We start from the raw sequence: 20886 nt of genomic DNA, 5'->3' as shown, positions 1-20886 counted from the left end.
GATCAGATCCCAAATAATTATCTACACTCAGTCTTTGACGGAGACTCTGCTTTCAGGAGAGCCCAGACCAAGACAGATGACTCAGCCTCGTGGTAGCAGACCCGGAAATGTGGGCAGAAACACGAGCTCTCATTTCCTCTAAAGCTCCGAAACACTAAAGAAAGAAAGCAGATTTCTGTTCATCTCTGTAACGCCCAAAGGCTGAGCAAAGTCCTGTGGGGCAGGCAGAGACGTTACTTTGGCTATGATCCACAGGCCCCCAGTCATAAATCCCCTCTTGAGAGGGTGAACAGGCAGGGCTAGTTCTCAGGACTTTGGGTTGAGAACACAGACAGGCATGATTTCTATCCCCGTCATCTCAGAACGGCACTCGCCCCCCTCCCCGCTCTCCCAGAGTTACCTTCCCCAGGGCACAGGCCACAGCCCAGAAGCCTGGGGCAGTAGGAAGCCCAAGAAAGTGTTTTGTTTCACTGTCTGACACAATGTCTTAAAAAGCCAAGGTAACTTCGTAGATGTTTCACTGCAGTAGAAGTTGTTCAGCACGAAGTTTGCAGTAAGCACCTTCTATCCTTCGTGCTACTCGCTGGCCCCCACAGGCTCCAACGCTAGCACATTTGAGAGAAAGGGCTTTTGTCTCAGTCCACTCCTGCGTGGGGTCCTGCAGCTTGTCCTCTCTACTGCCAAGCACCTAATTCTCTATCTCTGCCCGACCTCGGACTTCTCTGATGCTCTTGCTGTTGGTCACCCCCTTGGACCTGCCACAGCCACCTGTCTTTAACACAGTGCTGCTTTCACCCTTCTGGGCGGGAGGTCCTGGCAAGGTTCAGCAGCACTCCTCGTTTTCCCATCCCAACTTGGACTCTGACCACTGCATCATTCCCTGCACATTAGAGCTGGAGCAGGTCACTGACCCCACTGGAGCACGGAGAAGATCGCAGGGAGTTTCAAAAGCCAGAACAGAAGAACACAAGTCAAAGCCTGATAGCTCTATTCCCTGACTGCATCAGCACCTACTGGTCCTGTCTCCTTCTCACGGCCCATCATGTTGTCCGTGGACCATCATTCCTCCTCAGGGCCTTTTCTGCCTTACTATCTCTCTCTCCCCTCGCGGTTCTGGTTTCCAGACACCAATGCTGGGCTGCTCCTGAGATGTCCTTCTCTTCCCTTTTGAAAACCAATCAATCATCTTTTTGCAGAGGACCCTCTTACCCCGAGTTGAATTTTTTTTTTAAGTTTTTCATTTAAGAAATTGCCTTAAAATTTTAACAAATTAAACTGCCTTAATGAAGCAATTTTAACTCTTCATTTAGCCAGTGTACTCCTTTGAAAGGAGACCTAGATTTTGTATATCCAGGGGTTTATCTGAAGATTTTTCTTAAAGAAAACAGAGTGGGGTGGTATTATTGCAGCACGAATCAACACTCAGACTTTTGCTCAAACCCGGACGGGATGCACTGCTACTATGCCATTTAACCCTTATAATGCCAAACACATCCTGTATCATCTATAAAGGTTGTCAAGGCTTAAAATTAAAAGAGAACAAAATTGAAAGAGAATAAAACCTGTGGCCCATCAAGAGCACTTGGCATTCTCCACCCAGTGCTCACTCAAAGCTAGGGATTTGATAGCTGCCTTAGAGGCAGAATGGTCTGAAGGCCAGACATCTGCACACAGATCTCCCTTCTGTTTTCTCCTTCCACCCAGTGCAATGATTTTAAATTTCAATGTGGATAGAAATTAGAATACAAGGGTGTATGTTTCATGGGTGCTATAAGTGCGTTTCAAGGGCAATCCTAAGTTTATATGATGTTCACGTTAGGTGTTGATTATAGAAACTAAAAATATCCCTCCTAAGATGTGACTCTTCTGTTTGGAAAGATTTCTTCAACTTGAATTCTGTCTTCAGACTAGAATTTCTAAATGGCTGCAAAATTTTAAATGGAGATTTTTTTTTTCTTTTTGGTCTCACTACCCTTGGAAAGAGAACTCAGCCCCCTCGGGCTTGGAGTGTCCTGTTGAAAGCCACCCCTGGCCCCCACGTCACCACTTAGCAGCTTCTCCCTCTGCTGTAGTTAGAGAGAAAGACGGGGAGCAGGAGGCTGGCTTCCTTACTAAACAGCCGGATGACTTGGGGCTGCAAAACCTGATGCTATCCATTTCATCTTGGCATTTGAAGGCAGAGAGCTCCTTGAGCCCATCATATGTGTCCTGAATTTCCCAGCTTTGTTTCGAGACTTATTTCATCTGTCGCGGCTTATACCTCTGCTCAGGTTCATGGTAAATGGTCTGTTTCTGTCAATGACTTTTTCATCTATGTCAGGGAAAGGCCCATTAGACAAATCCAGTGGGACAAGTTCAGAGAGTTTGTCAGTTCCCGTCACTTTCAGGTCTGGCTGTGCAGTGGAGCACAGACGCGAAGCAGACTTGTCAAGATGGGCAGCTTCCTCTGGAAGAAGTTTATCTCAATGAAGAGAAACATGTGATGGGTGAAAAACGTCAAAATAACTTCAGCCTGGGAACAGCACAGGGAGCTGAAACGAGCTGTCTGTGAATAAATTAAGTCTCAATCCCCTGCGCACAGGAGGAGTAGGGGGACAATGGTGCATACCCCAGGTATTTGGGGGTGCTTGGCAAGAGTCTGCTACAAATGAGAAAGCTATCATTTCTTAACATCGGTTATTCTTTTTAACTTAATAATCAATAATTATTGATAAGAAAAGTAAAAGCATTTTATGTGTGAGAAGGTGGAAGAGAACTTCCACACCTTTCTGTTGCCAAACTGACTAAGCCCCTGTACCCTCAACGTCATACACTGACCTCCCCTCTTTCTGCGGTGAGCGAAAGGTCCTGGTGGCAGTCTAAGCCCAATCCCCCTGTCCACTGGAGACTCTTGCCTTTCCATCTTGTCAAGCACTCCCTCCTAGCGTTGTCCTCTGCCTTCTGCGTTACCAGTTCCTCCTCTGCTTGCTCATTCCTTTCAAGCTTAAACATGCTGTCATAACTCCCATTAGAAAACCGAGAAGTCTTTTAATTCCATATCCCCTTTTAACTGCCACTCAATTTTTTCTGCTCACTTTTTTGTGAAGTTCCTTCTTCAACTTCCTCCTCCTTTCCCCATTCTCTTAACCCCCAGGGAACAAAAAGTTGTTATCAAGGTCACCAATGATCTCCACATCACCAGATTCAAGGACTCAGTTTTACATTTGCCCTAATTGATTGCTTCATGTGAAAATGATATCATACAACACAATACTTTATTGCGTATCCATTCATTATCTGCCCCCACCCCACTATAATATAAATGATTCTCAGGGGCAATAGCAACTTTGTTTATCATGTTATCCCCAGCTCCTAGGACACGGTGCTTGGCACATGTTAGGTCCTCAACAAATACTTGTGAATAAATGGTTGAATGAACAAATCAATCAATTGATTTGACTCTGCTGGTTACCTAGAAATTGGTAAAGATCAAAATTTCTTTGAGACATAACTGTAATTTCTTTAGCCTAATATTTTGCAATGGTCTGGGAAAGAGATGCTGTTCGTTCTCAGAAGTGGAGTGGTGAAGCAAGAAAAATGAAGCTAATATATACTGAGTGTCTATTATATTGCAAATACTGGACCAGCCCCTTTCATATACCTTTTTTCATTTACTCCTCACAACAACTTAATAAGATAGGTGCTCTTGTTGTCTTCATTTTTGCAAATGAAGAAACTGAGGCAAAAAGAGAGGTGAAATAGCATGTCCAAGTTTACCCAAACATGAGCTCAGCACTGACGAACCCATGCAGTTTTCTAGTTCCACTGGTGCTAGATACTGAGTGCTGTGAATTCATAGAAAATCAAAATAACTGAGCTGATAAAGCTCTAAGTCAAAGTTTCTAAGTAAAATATATATTCATTTGGGAATATTTGTGTTGTTGTTTTTATTATCAAGGAACATCGAAGTGTCACAAAAGTAAATAAAACAACAAGAGTTCAAAGTGATTTTGTTGCTTGTTTTCTTTCCCAAGCACACTCACCAGAGGCTTATAACCACTATCCATAGGCTACATGTGGTGGTTGAGTAGCCATCTGGCTGGGGCTGCCAGATAAAAACAGGATGTCCAGTAAAATTTGAATTTCAGATGAAACACAAATAATGTTTTGGCATAAGTATGTCCTAAATACTGCATGGGACAGACTTATTCCTAAAAAATACATAAAAAATACGTATTGTCGATCTGAAATTCAAAATTAGCTGTGCTTCTGTGTTTTTATTTGCTAAATCTGGCAAACCAGAAGGCCAAATGCACCCTTCTGTCCCTTTATCTGCCAGACAGTTTTACCAAGGCAATAGGGACAGAAAAAGAAAGGAGTGAAGGTCACTTTGAAGCGATAAAAGCCAATGACTGCTGCCTTGGGCTAGGGCTGCTGGGAGACATATTTTGTAATAGGTTACGTTACCTCCAGAGTCCTTTGAGCCTCACCCTCTGCCTCTTGGGCCTTCTTTCTGCTGCTCAGAAACTGAGCAACTATGGACAAACCCCTTATGTTCTCTAGACTCGGTTTACCCATCTACAAAACAGCAGTAGTCTTAGGTGTTAGAAAGGAAACAGGGAGTGTGATGTGACTGACTTCTGTAGATATGGTAGCTGGTCAAGATCTCAGTGATGCTTTTTAACAGAAACTTTAAGGATTAGAAGAAAGCCACGCCGGGAAGGATGTGTGTGCGCGTGTATGTGTGTTTGTATCTGCGCAGCCACAGATAAGATTGGGGAGGCGAGGTCCAGACAGAACAGCGAGTACAAAATATTCAGTGAGGACAGTGGATTCCATACTGACCTGTTTTTTTTTTTTTTTTCCAAACAAAAATAAAAGAAACCAGACTCAGAGTAAAGTAAAAACTTGACAACTGGGGCAAAGCAAGACTAATCTATAAATCGCATTCCCTGAAGTTGATTTAAGTGGTGAACTGAAACGCATCTTAAGCGAGGAAGAAGATACAAAAACTGGGCATAAATACAGCTTGAAGTTATGATCAAATTAAAGTCACAACAAATTTAACCCCACTGATACCTCACACTGTGGATCCTGAAGGAGGGCAGTGCCATGGACCAAATTGTTTCCCCCCTCAAATTCCTATGCTGTAGACCTAACTCCCAATGTAACTATGTATTTAGAGACAGGACCTTGAGGGTGGTAATTAAGGTTAAAAGAGGTTATAAGGGTGGAGTCCTAATCCAAAAGGACTGGCGACCTTATAAGAAGAGGCAGAGAGCAAGGTCTCTCTCCCCACCTGCATGCACTGAGGAAAGGCCACGTGAGGGCGCAGCAAGAAAACGGGCACCTGCAAGCCGGAGAGAGAGGCTTGCCAGAACCCAGCCCAGACTTCTAGCCTCCAGAACCATGAGAAAATGCATTTCTGTGTTCAAGCCACCCAGCCTATGATATGTTGTTATGTCAATCTCAGCAGACTAAGACAGCCAGTGAGGAATTAAAATCTGTTCGGAGGAACACTTAGCCATTTTAATAGCCTTACTGTGTGAAAATGCTACAGTTATTTAGTATCCAGTAGAATGTGGAGCAAGAAAGAGAAATGAAGTCAGTGAGACGGACAAAAGCAGCCTAGCAATTGATGGAATAAATAACCAGGAACGAAGCCTCTTTTCCAGTGTTGGGGCCAGCCTTGGGTTTATCAAGTTCCCAAACAAAAGGAAGTGATCATGGGAGATAAGCCATCTCACGTGGACGGCACACACTGAATGAGCAAAGGCGAATGATGCACTGGGAGAATACCCAGCGCCGCTTAGAAACATTTGAATTCTAACTTTGAAAAATTCTGAGGCCTTTAATAATATATTAATTCATCCATTCTCATTATTCTTTTTCTTAGGTTGTAAGGAGAAAGAACAAGGCACAACCTCTTGTCCAAGGTTCATTCATTCAAGACATCATGTGAGGGAATGGGAGTATCTGAGATTTGATAATGTGGGGGTTCCTGTTCACAAAGATGTCCAGTTCTGTAGAAAAGATGCTCAGAAAATCTGAGCAATGTAAAGCTGGGTTTGAGAAGACATTGGATAAATATCTGTCATAAGACTGGGTGGATAGATGGATGGATGGATGGGTGAATGGACAAGACAGTAATTGTTACAGAGGTTTACAGAAGGGCTAGAGTCCTGATGCCAGCCTCTGGCTGTGTTCAGTCTATTTGAGCACAGGCATTGATCATTCTCTGACAAACTGATAACACCCTATATATGACTCCTCCTCTATGAGCATCTAGGAAACTTGGACAGCACCTTATTTGCTCTTATTTTCCCAAAAGCTTAGCCTTGGCACCAGGAACTGAGACTCTGACAATCCCATTGACTCTTGAGCCGTCTGGTTCCCGTCATTATTGGGAGCCTGTTTACTGAACTCATTTATTTATTCATTCAACAAATAGTCATTAAGTGTTTGCTATGTCTATACATTGTTCTAAGTTCTGTGGATACATTAGAAAGCAAATGAGCTTATGTGCTGTCAAGAAAAAAGACAGAAAATAAACCAAAAAATAAAATGTATAGTGTATCAGACATATAAGTGCTATGGAGAAAAGTAAAGCAGGAGAAGGACAGAGGAAGCCAGAGTCGGGGGTAAGATGTTTAAGGATGTGCTTAGGGAAGACTCACCAGGAAGGAGACTTGTGAGCAAAGACCCAGAGGAGTTGTAGGAGTGGCCATGCAGCTCTTGGGGGAAAGGTGCTCCAGCCAGAGGGAAAAGCAGAGCTTTGAGGTTGGAGTGTGCCTGGAATGAAAAGGAAAACAGCAGATGGACCATTGCATCAGGACAAAGGGAGGGGGGAGACAGAGGATAGAATGTCAGAACAAGGGAAGGCAGAGACCCATGGAGGGCTCCATCGACCTTGGTAAGGATTTTGGCTTAAAAAAAAAAAATTTTTTTTTTTTTATTATTGAGGCATAAAGACATATAATATTGTATTAGTTTCAGGTGTACAACATAATGATTCAATATTAGTATACACTGTGAAATGATCACCACATTAAGTCTAGTTTCCAGCTACCACGACACAAAATTTTTTTCTTGTGATGGGAACTTTTAAGATCTACTCCCTTAGCAACTTTTGAATGTGCAATAGGATACTAACTACAGTCACCATGCTATCCATTACATTCCCATGACTTGCTTATTTTACAACTGGAAGTTTGTACCTCTTGATGCTCTTCACCCATTTCACCCACTCCTCCAACAACCTTTTCCTTTGGCAACCACCAATCTGTTCTCTGTATCTATGAGTTTTGTTTTCTTTTGTTTGTTCAATTGTTTTCTTTTTTAGATTCCACACATAAGTGAAATCATACAGTATTTGTCTTTGTCTGACTTACTACATTTAGTATATTACTCTCAAGTTCTGTCCATGTTGTAGCAAATGGTAAGATTTCATTCTTTTTTATGGCTGTGTAATATGCCATTGCACACATAAACATATACCACAGCATCTTTATCCATTCATCTATCAGTGGACACTGAATTGCTTCCATTCCTTGGCCACTGTAAATAATGCCGCAATGAACATAGGGGTGCATATATCTATTCAAATTAGTATTTCTATTTTCTTTGGGTAAATACCCAGAAGTGGAACTGCTGGATCATATGGTTGTCATATTTTTAATTTTTTTAGAAGCCTCCATATTGTTTTCCACAGTGGTTGCACCAACTTACATTTCCATCAAGAGTGCACAAGGGTGGCCTTTCCTCCATATCTTTGTCAATATTTGTTATTTCGTGTCTTTCTGATAATGTATAGGTGCGAGGTGATATCTCTTTGTAGTTTTGATTTGCGTTTCCCTGATCATTAGTGATGCTGGGCATCCTTTCATGTGTCTGTTGGCCAACTATATGTCGTCTTTGGAAAACGTCTGTTCAGATTCTCTACTCATTTTTAAAATCAAATTGTCTGGGGTTTGGAGGGTACTGAGTTGTATGAGTCCCTTATATAGTTTGGATTCAATTATATACAAGCTGTATATTGGTACAACTCAATACCCTCCAAATCCCAAACAATTTGATTTAAAAAACATATGATTTTCAATATTTTTCTCCCATTCAGGAGGTTGCCTTTTTGTGTTATCAATGGTTTCCTTTGCTATGTAGGAGCTTTTTAGTTTGGCGGGAAGATTTTGGCTTTTACTTTGAGCCACTGAGAGTTAATATGACCTGGCTTAGGTTTTAGCAGGATTACTCTGGCTGCTGGATTGAGACCAAGAAGTTGAGGTGGCAAAGGCAGAAGCAGGGAAACCAATTAGAAGGTATTTTGATAATCCAAGTAAGAGGAGGTGGTGGCTCCAACCAAGTGTTAGTGGCAGAGGTGGTGAGAATATCAGATTTTAAATATCTCTGTGGAAGTAGAGCCAATAGGATTTGCTGGTGGTTTGGATGTGGAGTTTCAATGAGGAGACTTCTATTATGTTGTCAAGCACCACTGGTATCAACACTGGCATTGCTGCATTGCATCTTCTGCTTACAGACCTCAATTAACTGATTGACCCAGTTTGAATTGAGAACATTCCAGCACCACCAGTCCCCACCCCCCCACACCCCCAATCCTAATTGTTAGGATTGATGGTCTCTCCATCCCTATGGCCTCCAATGACTTGTCAACATTTTTGCCACACCCAACCCAGGGTCTATCCTATAACCCTCCATTTCTACCTCGCCCTGTCTGCACTTAGGTTCCCATAAGAATGGAGAATATGGGTTTTGAAGGGAAAAAAGGCTTTATCTAGATGAAAATGGGTCCAAGTGGGGAGAGCAATTCCAAGCCAGGATAACTGGTAAGGGAAAGCACTGAGAGGATCAGAACAGCAAGGACAGACATTAAAAATTGGCACCTTTCTAGATCTCTACCTGACATCTGTTTCCAGATTTCAAGGCATTCTGGGTCAATATGAGATGTATGCAGTTGCCATCTGAGAGCAAGAATAGACAAAATATCTAAAGAGAGTGGCTCTTGCAAATTGTTAGTTACGATTGTTTAATCAACTAAGAGAGGAAGGAGGGGGAGAGAAAAGAAGAAAAAACAAAACAAACAAATAAAAAAGGTTAGTTCTTTCCCATTAGCTATTTCATAGAAACCAGCAATGGGTTACTACCACATTCTGCACTATCTATTTACCTAACTATTAAGAAGAATCCAAGTCATCAACCCCCTGTATATTATCTTATGATTTAAATCAGGCCTTTTTTCATACTCTTTTTCACCATAAGTTATTACAAGATATTGAATATAGTTTGCTGTGCTATACCATATGAGCTTGTTGTTTATCTATTTTATATATATTAGTTACTATTTCCAAATCTCAAACTCCCAATTTATCCCTTCCCACCCCATTCCACCCCACTCCCACCCCCAGAAATCATAAGTTTGTTTTCTATGTCTGTTGAGTCTGTTTCTGTTTCATGAATAAGTCGTTTGTCTTTTTTTTTTTTAACTTAGATTTCACATATAAGTGATATCATGTGGTATTTTTCTTTCTCTTTCTGGCTTACTTCACTTAGAGTGACAATCTCCAGGTCCATCCATGTTGCTGCAAATGGCATTATTTTATTCTTTTTTATGGCTGAGTAGTATTCCATTGTATAAATATACCACCACTTCTTTATCATCTGTCAGTGGACATTTAGGTTGTTTCCATGTCTTGACTATTTTAAATAGTGCTGCTATGAACATTGGGGTGAATGTATCTTTTTGAATTAAGGCTCCCTCTGGATATATGCCCAGGAGTGGGGTTGCTGGATATTATGGTAAGTCTATTTTTAGACTTTTGAGGAATCTCCATATTGTTTTACCTAATGGCTGTACCAAATTACATTCCCACCAGCAGTGTAGAAGGGTTCCCTCTTCTCCACACCCTCTCCAACATTTGTCATTTGTGGACTTTTTAATGATGGCCATTCTGACTGGTGTGGGGTGATATCTCATTGTAATTTTGATTTGCATTTCTCTAATAATTAGCAATATTGAGCATTCTTTCATGTGCCTATTGGCCATTTGTATGTCTTCACTGGAGAATTGCTTGTTTAGGTCTGCTGCCCATTTTTGGATTGGGTTGTTTGTTTTTTTCTTATTAAGTTGTATGAGCTGTTTATATATTCTGGAAATTAAGCCCTTGTCAGTCTCATCTTCTGCAAATATTTTCTCCCATTCTGTTGGTTGTCTTTTTATTTGCTTATGGTTTCCTTTGCTATGCAAAAGCTCATAAGTTTAATTAGATCCCATTTGTTTATTTTTGCTTCTATTTCTATTGCCTAGATAGACTGCCCTAGGAGAACATTGCTAAGATTTATGTCAGATAATGTTTTGCCTATGTTTTCTTCTAAGAGGTTTATTGTGTCTTATGTTTACATCTTTAAGCCATTTTGAGTTTATTTTTGTGTATGGTGTGAGGGAGTGTTCTAATTTCATTGATTTACATAGGGCTTTTTTAAAGCAACAATTAAGAAGAACTCTCAAAGAATGAGGCTGAGCCTGCTAAGTCTAACCAAATCATTTTTTGGTATTAAAACGTACACGGCATGAACACTGTGGAACAACTGATGCAATAGATCCTGACTGTTTTTCAAATTCCTGATCAGGATTTCCAGACATTCAGAAATGGAGGGGGTGGGGCGGGCGTGGCAGGAGGGGGTGGTGTGTACACATGGTGTTGTTTTAAAGGACCCAATACTATAATTTTTACATGTGGAAATTTTCCACTGACTTCAGATTTGCTAGTATGAACCACCAAATCCTCAAAGATTGTGCTAGGGCAATTTGGAGGCATCCTTCCAACCTCCTGGTGGAATAAATTATAAGATGCAATGAAGTAGTTATTTTCTAGGGCTTGTTGTGTTTTTATTCCTCCCACAAACAAAATGCAAACTATCACAAATTAAATAGATTCCTCAAGGTCAGAAGGAGGCTTCTCATGCTGTTTTTCTACACTCAGCAGCGTGTCGCAACAGATGTTAAAGGGCCAGCCCCGAAAGGAGACTATTTTAGCTATAAGAACTAGAAGCAGGGGACTGAAGGCCTTACCCCAGAGAGATTTTGGTAGTGAAGTGACATGGTGTGTGCATCAGTCTCAGCTCCTACCTCTTTTTGTGTCTCCTGGAAGATTCTGAGGTCTTTGGATTAGAGCAAAGTGACAGTTTCAACAGAACACTAGCTCCTTAGAACATACCCATTTCCCCCCCACCTTAATGATTGAAAGAATCTTTCCAGACAGCTACTATGGTGATGGACTTTTTCCACCAGATGCTACCCTTCACCTATGTCCCTAATGAGTATCTCTTACCTAGTTTTTCCTGAGGCCAGATTCACTGCAAGGTAGAGGAGGTGGCCCTGCTCATTAACTCTGAATCTGTGGAACAGAGACTTGGAACTCAGGACTCTGAAACTGCATGTGGACAACACCTCCATGCACGGCCGACATAGGCAATACCAGCAGCAGGCATGGGGCCCGTGAAAGTCGTAATGTGGCCTTGTCTCCATGTGCCTCCCTGCCCTAGCCTTCATTTGTGAACAAAAGATAGTGTCCCTGATGACCAGCCTCCCTCTTACTGTATATAATTCGGAGGCCATAGCAGTAGGGTGGCCCAAGGACACCTGAAATAATTCCAGCTAAGGCCCTTCCTCCTTCATTTTTGCCGCCATCTGTCCAGCTCTGTTCCTGACCCTCACTTTACACTGCTGAACAGAAACACAGGGTGGTGGTTGGTTTTGGGGGTGCCTATCCACCCACACGCCTTTTGTAGGATCTGCCCCTGCCTCAGGCCACTGCCTCAGAGTTCTAGATATCTGTGCCAAGTGAGACTATGCATGACAGATAACCGACTTCAAACCTAAAGTCTGGTTAATGTGGCCAGAGAAACTAATAGGCTCCATATTGTCTTACTACCTCTGGCTGGAAATGATAACTGAAGGCAGAATTACAAGCTTCAGTGAGCAGATTAATGAGAAAACTTTGAACACTTGGGAGACAATCAATACGGTAGTTTGAATAGAAAAATCTTTCAGTTAGAAATTAACATCTTGATAAATGTTTAAGAAAATAATTATTGAATATTTACATACCAGTTACCATAATTTAAGCAGCATCAACCCATTGTCTGTACTTTATCTCAAAGTTTCTGCCTAAGCCTGTTTCTTACTGCAAAGAGATTTCTTGCCATATTAAAAAGTTTGTTTTAACTGTTCTAAGGACCGTAACCTTATAGCCTTGAAACTATAAATGTTCACTATGGGAAACTACATGTTTGTTGCAGAAACGTGTTATCGAATATTGTGATTTGCAGTAGAAAATATTGTGTGTTTACTCGTTCTAATCTATGTTGGTCCTAGGAGGTTGAAATAACCCACCAATCTTGTGATAACTAATTCAGTATTAGTTCTCTGCTCTAGATCTAATCTACTCAACCACTCTAAGAGGGCTTGCTGTATCTCTTAAAATTAAGACATAGCCAAAGGCATATCTGTTCATAAAGATTTGTTTTACAAGTATAATTAAAGTGTTGATAACAGTTTATCTTTTAAACACAATGAGGACAAGATTTGCCACATTAGTAACAAGATTTTAGGGATTCTACTGTCTTTAGTTCAGAAAAACTATGTCTTCTACATTTAGTTTTCAAATAAACACGTTGGTAAGTTGATAAATGAAAAGAAAATCACTCAAAGGATAATTCTCATGACAAACTGATTAAGATGAGGATATGGGCATGTGAGACTGTGCACCAAAACACCTAGCACAGAGGGTGGCCCATGGGGGCGGACTGATAAATGCAGGCTGACTCTGACTTGCAGCAATTGAGGTTCCTCCATGTGGAAGTTAGTCTATTGCTAGAGACAAAGGGAACAGACGTGCCCTCTGGGATGTTATCTAACCCCACCCCCGTCCTCAGACTTCCCTTCAATCCTCCAGAGGAAGCTATGGCAAGTAGGCCGACCACGTGACCCAGGGAGAGGAGAGGTGCGCTGTCTCTTCTCCAGCTCGCACCACCGCTCTCTGCTTGCTCCTTCAGGAGCCTTTCCCAGGCCCCGCCGCCCTGAGCCTGGTTTACGATGCTTCTGCTGCCCCTGTTAATGCCTTCCTCTTCACAAGACAGAGGTAATCAGTCCACAAGCATGCCCCACACCCCTGAATTTCAGTATCTATCTTGTAGACCCACAGATGTGCACCCAGCTTCTCCCTCGGGGGAGGGCTTGATGGGAGGAGTGCCGGCAGCAGTCATGCCCTGGCTGTCAGCTATTTCAGGGTTGCCTCGGCTGCAGAGGCCCTCCTCTCCGAGGTCATACTCTTTCCCGACATCCCACAACCCTTGGCTGAGACAGGCGCCCACCAGAGCATGACTCCATCGGGATATTCACTCCAGCACACCTGGAAAGACTGGTCCAGGCCTTCGTGGGCCTGCATCATAGCTTCTTCTGCTGCCCATGCCGTCTGCAGCTCCTCCCCTTCACAGAGCTGAACCCAATGAGCACACTGCTCCAGAAACTCCAGCTCAGCATGTTCCTAGAGAGACCAACCTGGGACAGCTGTTAAGTATTTCAGTCTCTTCAGGAGGTTACTGCCAACCTGATTACTACAATGCATAAATTCAGGTGAAGAGAGGGGAAAGTCTGGAAGTTCATCAGACTCCATCAGTGGTCCTAAATATTTTAGCCTTTAGAAATAGAACTATTTCTTTAAATAAACTTTTTGTGAAACTGTAAAGCAGAATCAAACGGGGCGTCTCAGCTGAAAATTCTGTGTCAGGCCACAGAGTCCTAGAGAGATGAAAATCAATGGGCTGAATAGATCAGTGGTTCTCAACCCCCATCAAGGACCCGAATCCACTGGGGGCATCTGAAACATACAAATGTCAAGCCCTCACCCCTGAGATTCAGCTTTAACATTGTAGAAGTCCTTCAGGTGAATTTAAGAGACTACTTGAGCTGAGAACTCGGTCTTCAGGTCTTTCATGAATAACACAAGATGGCCCTTTCTCCAGTACAAACATTTAAAACAGGGCTTCCACCATCCAAGGCTAAAGAGCCAATTTTAGCCTTTACATAAATACGGGGATTTATTTTTCAATTACTTATTAATATCACTGGCTATATTTTCTTCCAAAAATCAAACAAAAGAAATGACAGATAAGCTAAAGTACTTTCTGACCTCCCTCCACCCCAGTATTAAAGGGTTTCTCCTAATGCTCCTAGATTCCATTTTTCTTACATTGCCAAACCTACAAGAACAACTAGGACCCACAGGTCCCAAAGTTCCCCCAAAGAGAGGAGGCCATCTAACTGTGGGGAGATCCCTTACCGCTCTTACCTGGCCTTCCCAGGGGCCAAATCCACAGGACGCTCCAGTAGAACTCTTTGCTTTGTTGTTATCCAAACCCCGATTTAAGGAGTTAAATTGCATTGGTTCTCTTCTACCCCCTGAAGCTGGAGACAGAAGCACAGAGAGCCTTTCCCAGTCCTGACTTGGCTGTCCCAGTTGGCTGTCCTGACTTTCCCCTTCTTTATGGGAAGTTTTCACTTTCTGTATCTTGTCAATAGAGGAAACAGTCAGGATTTAGGCAGTTCTCAAATATATGCTGGCCTCATATTTATTCTGCCTAGCCCCCAAACTGCCTAAAAATTGGTATGACTGGATTTCCTCGAGTTATTTATAAAAGAGCACCCATTTTATAGAATTTGATTGGTTCTCTTTATAGACATATTTTTGAATACTTGATTTTGAATGGGTTTTTTGGTTAAAATTGACAGCTAGTGTTAAAGTAGTATGTATTATGTTTGAGATTATTCATAATCAACTGGTACTCAATGATCCTTCAATTTCTGACCAACTTATAATTTCAGCTCTATTTAGGGCTAGGAGAAGAGGAGCTTCCTGATCACCCCTTTTGCTAAGAGTCCCTCTCTTAGGAAACTTGGATATACCCAGTGATATCTCCAGTTTGATCACAACAGTGATGGCAGCAGGATTGTGAGAATAGAGCCAAGTAAAGACACTTTGATTCTAAAAAGCCAGCATATGATGAACACTTAACATCCTCCCTAGATATATATATGCACCTATGTGTATGTTCATAAAGAATATGTGGTATTATTTTGTGGGTACTATGTAAAAGGTTAAAATATATATATGTATACACACATATATTTTTCAATAATTTGTACCCAACAGCATATAAATATCTGATTTATTTTTTAAATAAATATTTATTGAAAATAATATACAGTAAGAGAAGGGCACATATCATAAGCATACAGCTCAAAGAATTTTTGCAAGGTGAACACTCCTCCAGTAGCCAGCACCAAATCAAGAAACAACGTTAACACACCAAAGACTTCTACCTCCTGTCCTCTCCCTGTTTCCGGCCCTCAATCTCTAGCCTAACTTGTATTGTTGTGTATTAATTTTGCTGCTTGTGTACTTTATGTCAATGGAATTACAGAGAGTACGTTCTTTTGTGTCTACTTTCTTTCTTTCAACTTTATCCTTGTAAGATCCATTCATATTTTGTATGGTAGCAATTGTTCATTCATTTTCATTGACTGACTATAACACAAATTATTTACTCATTCTACTACCAAAGGACATTTGTTTGAAGGAGGTGCTATTATGAATACATTTTCCATGCACAATCTTGTATGTATGTATGTATGTATATATGTATGTGTATGTATATGTATTTTGGTAAATATATTCAGCCTGGTAGATACTGCCAAACACCTTTCCAAAATGAGTGCACCAGTGTATGTTCAGAAGTATATGAAAGTTCCAGTTGTTTCACATCCTCATCAACATTTGTCTTTTTTTTGTTGTTGTCAGTTTTTTTTTTTTAAATTCTAACCATTCTGGTAGATAACTAGGGGTGTCTCATTATGGTTTTAATATATATTTTCCTTGAATATTAATAAGATTGAGTACTTTTTAATATGTTTTTTGAACACTTGGATATCCTCTTCTATAAAGATCCTGTTCAAGTCTTTTGCCTATTTTAAAGCTTCAGTTAACTGAGACAATGTGTATTGGCATAAGGATGGACAAATAGATCAGTAGGAAAGAATAGAACTTCCACACACATATAATCACTTGATTTGTGATAAAGCTGGAAGTGATGAACAGTGGGGAAAAAATGTCTTTACAGTAAATCATGTTGGGTCAAAAGGATACTCATATGGAAGAAAAATACATTTTAATCCCTACCTCAAACCATAATCAAAAATAAATTCTAGATAGACTGTAGATTTCAATGTGAGAAATAAAGCAATAAATTTTTTAAAGAAAACAAAGAATAGTATCTTAATGAACTTGCAGAGGGAAAAGTTTTCACAAACAGGATACAAAAATCACTGACTATAAAGTAAAACAAGTGATAAGTTTCTATTTATCAAAAGGCATCATTAAGAGAGTGAAAAGGCAAGCCCCAAAAGATATTTACAAGATCTATATTTAACAAAAGATTCATACCCAGAACAGAATAACTGCTGCATATTATTCCATAGTATGTATGTGTCACAGTTTATGTTTATCCCCTAGTTATGATAATTTACTGTTTCTAATTGTTCACTATCTAAAACAGTGTGGTAATGAATACATTTGCACATCTTTGAGTGTCTTCCTAATGAATTTATAGGATGAATCCACTTCCTACCTAGAAGTGGATTTCAGAGTCATGGGATAAAGCAGTTTCAAATCACAAAGGCCAATGGAAAGACATTTTTTTCCAGATGAGTTTTGTCCCATCTTATGAATTTCACTCTGAAACTAATTGTCTGCACTCTCTTGGCCAGGGTCCTGCTCAATTTTTTCTCCTTTTGAAGACCCTGGCATAGCTTAGCCAGAGTACACAGGCTTGAGGAGAAGAATTAAGAATTCTGATTAGGGGGGAATAAAAGGACATAAGAAAATGTTTAAATAAGAGTTCTCTAATATTCTCTGAAAGATTTTCTTCTTGGCTTCTCAGCTTCCTAAAAGAAATCATATTTATGATGTAGGTATTGACTTGAGCAGTGTATCATGTATGTTGATGATAGTCAAGTATCCTGGAGTCTTTTGAAATAAGGAACTTATCAAAAACAAACTTCAATTAAATGATTAAGTTTTTTGGTTACTAAAGAGAGATTGGACATCTCTGCATTTTCAACATTGTTTATTGAAAGTATTTTTCAAATATATGTTAATCTACTTTCCTGCTTCGGTAAATACAATGTCCTGACTATAGCTGATTATTTCTTTACAGGAATAAAATTTTAAAATCCTCAGGGTCATAATTCGAACACTAATTTCATCACACATGGCATTGATATAGAAAGCATCCCTGGCACATTCTGCCTTATAGTAGACTATAAACTTCTTAAAGGCAAAGACTACATTCAAATTCTGATTCTGTCAGGTATAACGTTTGTGTTCTTGAGTGAGAGTATCCGATTGCCAGTGTTCCCATCTGCAAGCAAGAAGAAACTACCTAAAACACAGGTTGTTGGAAGAATAAAAGTTCCTAGTACAAAGTGCATGGCACATAGTAGGACTCAGTGAATGCTCCTTTCACTTCTCTGAAATAATTTTTTCCCAAATTGAATTTAAGTAAGTGTAGGAAATGAGAATAAATTTTTTCTGCTACTAGGGCATAAAGGAAAAAAAATCAAGCCTAATATGATTTTTTTGCCTTGTGAATTACATCTCATTTGAAAGTGAGGTGGCACAGAGAATTCCAGCATTACTGAGATTTCTAATTATTTGGTTCCCATTAGTAATCGGACAAACCTTCAGGCAGGCAACTTGGCAAAATGTATCACGTTTCTTTTGCCCCAGCAATTCCACTCTACTAGTTTATCCAAAGGGAATAATTGAGTATGAACAAACAATGAATGAACGAGGAAATTTATCGTTTAAGTTGTTTATAATATTAACAATCAGAAACAACCTAAATGCTCAATAGGAGACTGGTAAAACACATTTTGGATCATCCATATGGCAAAATATTATGAAGTCTTTAGAAATTACAAAATAGCTTCATATTTATAGATTTATAGGATGCCCATAACATATTGTTAAGTGAGTAAAATAAATGACAAAATAGTATATATCAAATACTTTATTCCATTTTTGTCAAAAACATGTGCATCTGTAAGAATGTATACATAAAAAAGTCTTGAAAAATATATACCAACATGCTCATATGTTTATCTACAACGGGTAGAATTATGGATGATTTTCTCTTTCTTTTTAATACCTTTATGTTTTACCAAATTCTTTTACAATAAGTATGTGTTATTTCTGTAATTAAAAGAATACTAAAGCTAGTTTCATTTTGAAAATTTAAAAAATTTAGTTGCCAAAAAAAAAAAGCCAACTGACAATTTGGTACTAAGAAGTCCCAAAAAATTCATCTCTCTATGGACCTTATCTCATTCACCCTCAAACAGAAGAGAGGAGTCTCATTACTGCTGTGTGTGACAAGGCTTCTCAACCTCGGCACTACTGACATTCTGGGATGGGTAATCTCCCTTTGTTGTGGGAGATTGTCAGGTGCCTTGTAAGATGTTTAACAGCATCACTGGCCTCTACTTCACTAAATACTAGTAACACACATCACTCCCACCCCATGAGGTTATCCAGAAAATGTCTCCAGCTATTGCCAGATGTCACCTAGAGGCTAAATTGCCCTGGTTGAAACCACTGCTGTAAGGAAACTGAAGACCTGAAATTAAACCTCATGCTTGCCACTTACTAGCTGGATGATTCAACCTCTCTGGGCTTCCATTTTCTCATCAACAGAATGACTACATCATCTTTAAGGTATCTTTGGTCCTAAAATCTAGTTTTATGGGTTTGCAGAAAATCAACTGATCCAAAAGGAAAGTGGTTGGTTCAGAATTATGCAAAAAGCCAAAAGTACAGACAGAAATGTAGTGAGGTTTGCTGACTGTAATCACGTACTTACCCATTCATTTGTGTGACAAATATTTATTGAATGTCTAGTATATCCCAGGCACTGCTACTGGCACTGGGAAACAGTAATAGACAACAGGATGAGATCTTTGCTTTCCTGGAGCTTACTTCTATTGAGAAAAGCAAACCATAATCATGCAGTTTAATAAACAGGAGCATTTTAGATAAATGACATTAAGTAGGTGACATGGTAATGGATGGCTACTGGACTGCTGTTGGGGAAAGCAAGTAACATTAGATAAGGTGGCCTGGGAAGACCCCCAGAAGAGATGATACTTGGAAGTCCTTATTAGGACAGAGCCAAGCAAAAATCAGTGGGAAGAATGTCCTAGTCAGAGGGAACTGAAGTGCAAAGTCAGTGAGATGGAGAAGAGTTTAGAACCGTATTAATGACACTTATAGCAATACATACATGATGGAAGATTACAAAGAAAATAATGTCAACTTAAATTATTAATAACATGGGGAAAAGGTAAGTGGAAAGTAATCTCTAATTTTTCCACAGTAGAGTAATTATAATAGAAATTAAATCTAGAAAAAGCCCTGGCATCGTGGCCTTCTTCAATAATGCAACTGAAAAATTGCATTTGGGGAAATTCTGAAAACAAATGCCCCCAAAAGCTCACTAATACCTTACTACCATCATTTAGCACTAGGAAGGGGGTGCCCAGAAGATGTCTACTGAATTACTAAAGCAATAAATTGAGGGGATAATCTTTTTGGTGGTTGGTGTGCTCAGGGGGAATGGGTCCAAGAGATAAAATGATAACTAGATTTAGTTGACAATTTGCTTTGAGTAAAATGTCGAGCTTGTAAATAATTTAAAAATAGCCTGTCATTCAATTGCAGCTTGTCCTTTAAGAAATTTTAATCGATGCAAAACACATTTCTCAAACACAAGCGTCTAACCCCTGTGAAACCAGCTATCGGTCTGAAACAAAAAGCTGTGACACACGGTCAGGGGAGTGTGTGCAACGGTTATGAAGGAGAGTGAATTGAGCTACCACCCCAGAATCCAATATATGACAATACCCTGCAACTGAGGAATTAGCTATTTCGACAATATGTGATGTGGAAACACACCACTTGTTCAGCTTTTTTTGCTCAAGGGCAGTGAGAAGCTGAGGTTTCAATCCACTCATCAGAAACAATCAACATGCACATAAACTCTGCATTTTGGCTGCAAATGGATTGTCTATTTGTTACATTTGCCAAAAGCTCAGCATTAGAGAGAAAGAGAAAGGGAGGGGAAGGTGGAGGGAGAGGGGAGACATAATAACTGTCTGAAATTAGGGTATAGTGTCACCTTGAGAATATAAACTCAAGGACAGAGTGGTTTAGCACAGGATTGGGAGGTAGGGGAATCTCTCCTGACTCAGCTGTCACTAAGCTAAGCTCAACCCCTTTCTACTGGGTCATCCATGCTGAAATGGGGAGAAAAGAGAGATCATTCCAAATGGGAGAGGAGCAGATGGCCCCCTCTTCCAGGGTGGCTGCTTCCCTTGGGGACAGCAGGAAGCAGAGGCAGTGGCTGCTCTTCCTTTGTGCTTCCCCACGCTGCCCAAGCCTGCACTGCTGGGTCGCACAGTCTGGTGGCCTTCTCTGACTCAGCTGTTCTTTTCTCGGAGAACTTTTTATCAAAGGAAACCAATCATTGTTCAACCCACAGTGCCAGGAGATGCAGCAGCAAAACCCCAAGGACAATAGCAAGCTCTGTTCTTTTAGGTTGAAACTCCCAGAAAAGATTTTTTAATTTTTTTCCCTGCTTAGATCTGGAGGTCTTTTCTTTCTTTCTTTCTTTCTTTTTTTTCCCCAACACTGACATAGATTATGAAAACATCATCCTAAATCGCCAGCATGGTAGCTCCAGTTTGGGAAGTAAACCAGCACAATTAGAGAATAAGGACAC

General features: G+C 40.3%; 1 protein-coding gene across 6 annotated transcripts in view; it reads right to left on the bottom strand.

The window, feature by feature from the left end:
- The window catches only part of KLF7 (KLF transcription factor 7), a 386441-nt gene that overhangs the window by 174134 nt on the left and 191421 nt on the right, over positions 1-20886 (bottom strand). For 2 of the 6 annotated variants that reach the window (XM_074364097.1, XM_074364099.1), the window contains exon 6: positions 6657-6771. The exons of the other annotated variants lie outside the window; for them this stretch is intronic. In XM_074364097.1, the coding sequence (XP_074220198.1) occupies positions 6657-6707 (51 nt within the window). In that variant the 5' untranslated portion in view covers positions 6708-6771. The remainder of the gene's footprint in view (positions 1-6656; positions 6772-20886) is intronic. 6 annotated transcript variants of the gene reach the window in all.

This window comes from Camelus bactrianus, chromosome 5, assembly GCF_048773025.1.
Source record: "Camelus bactrianus isolate YW-2024 breed Bactrian camel chromosome 5, ASM4877302v1, whole genome shotgun sequence".
Classification (NCBI taxonomy): domain Eukaryota; kingdom Metazoa; phylum Chordata; class Mammalia; order Artiodactyla; family Camelidae; genus Camelus; species Camelus bactrianus.
Note: the sequence above shows the minus strand (reverse complement) of the source record. Positions and strands in the feature narration are given on the sequence as shown.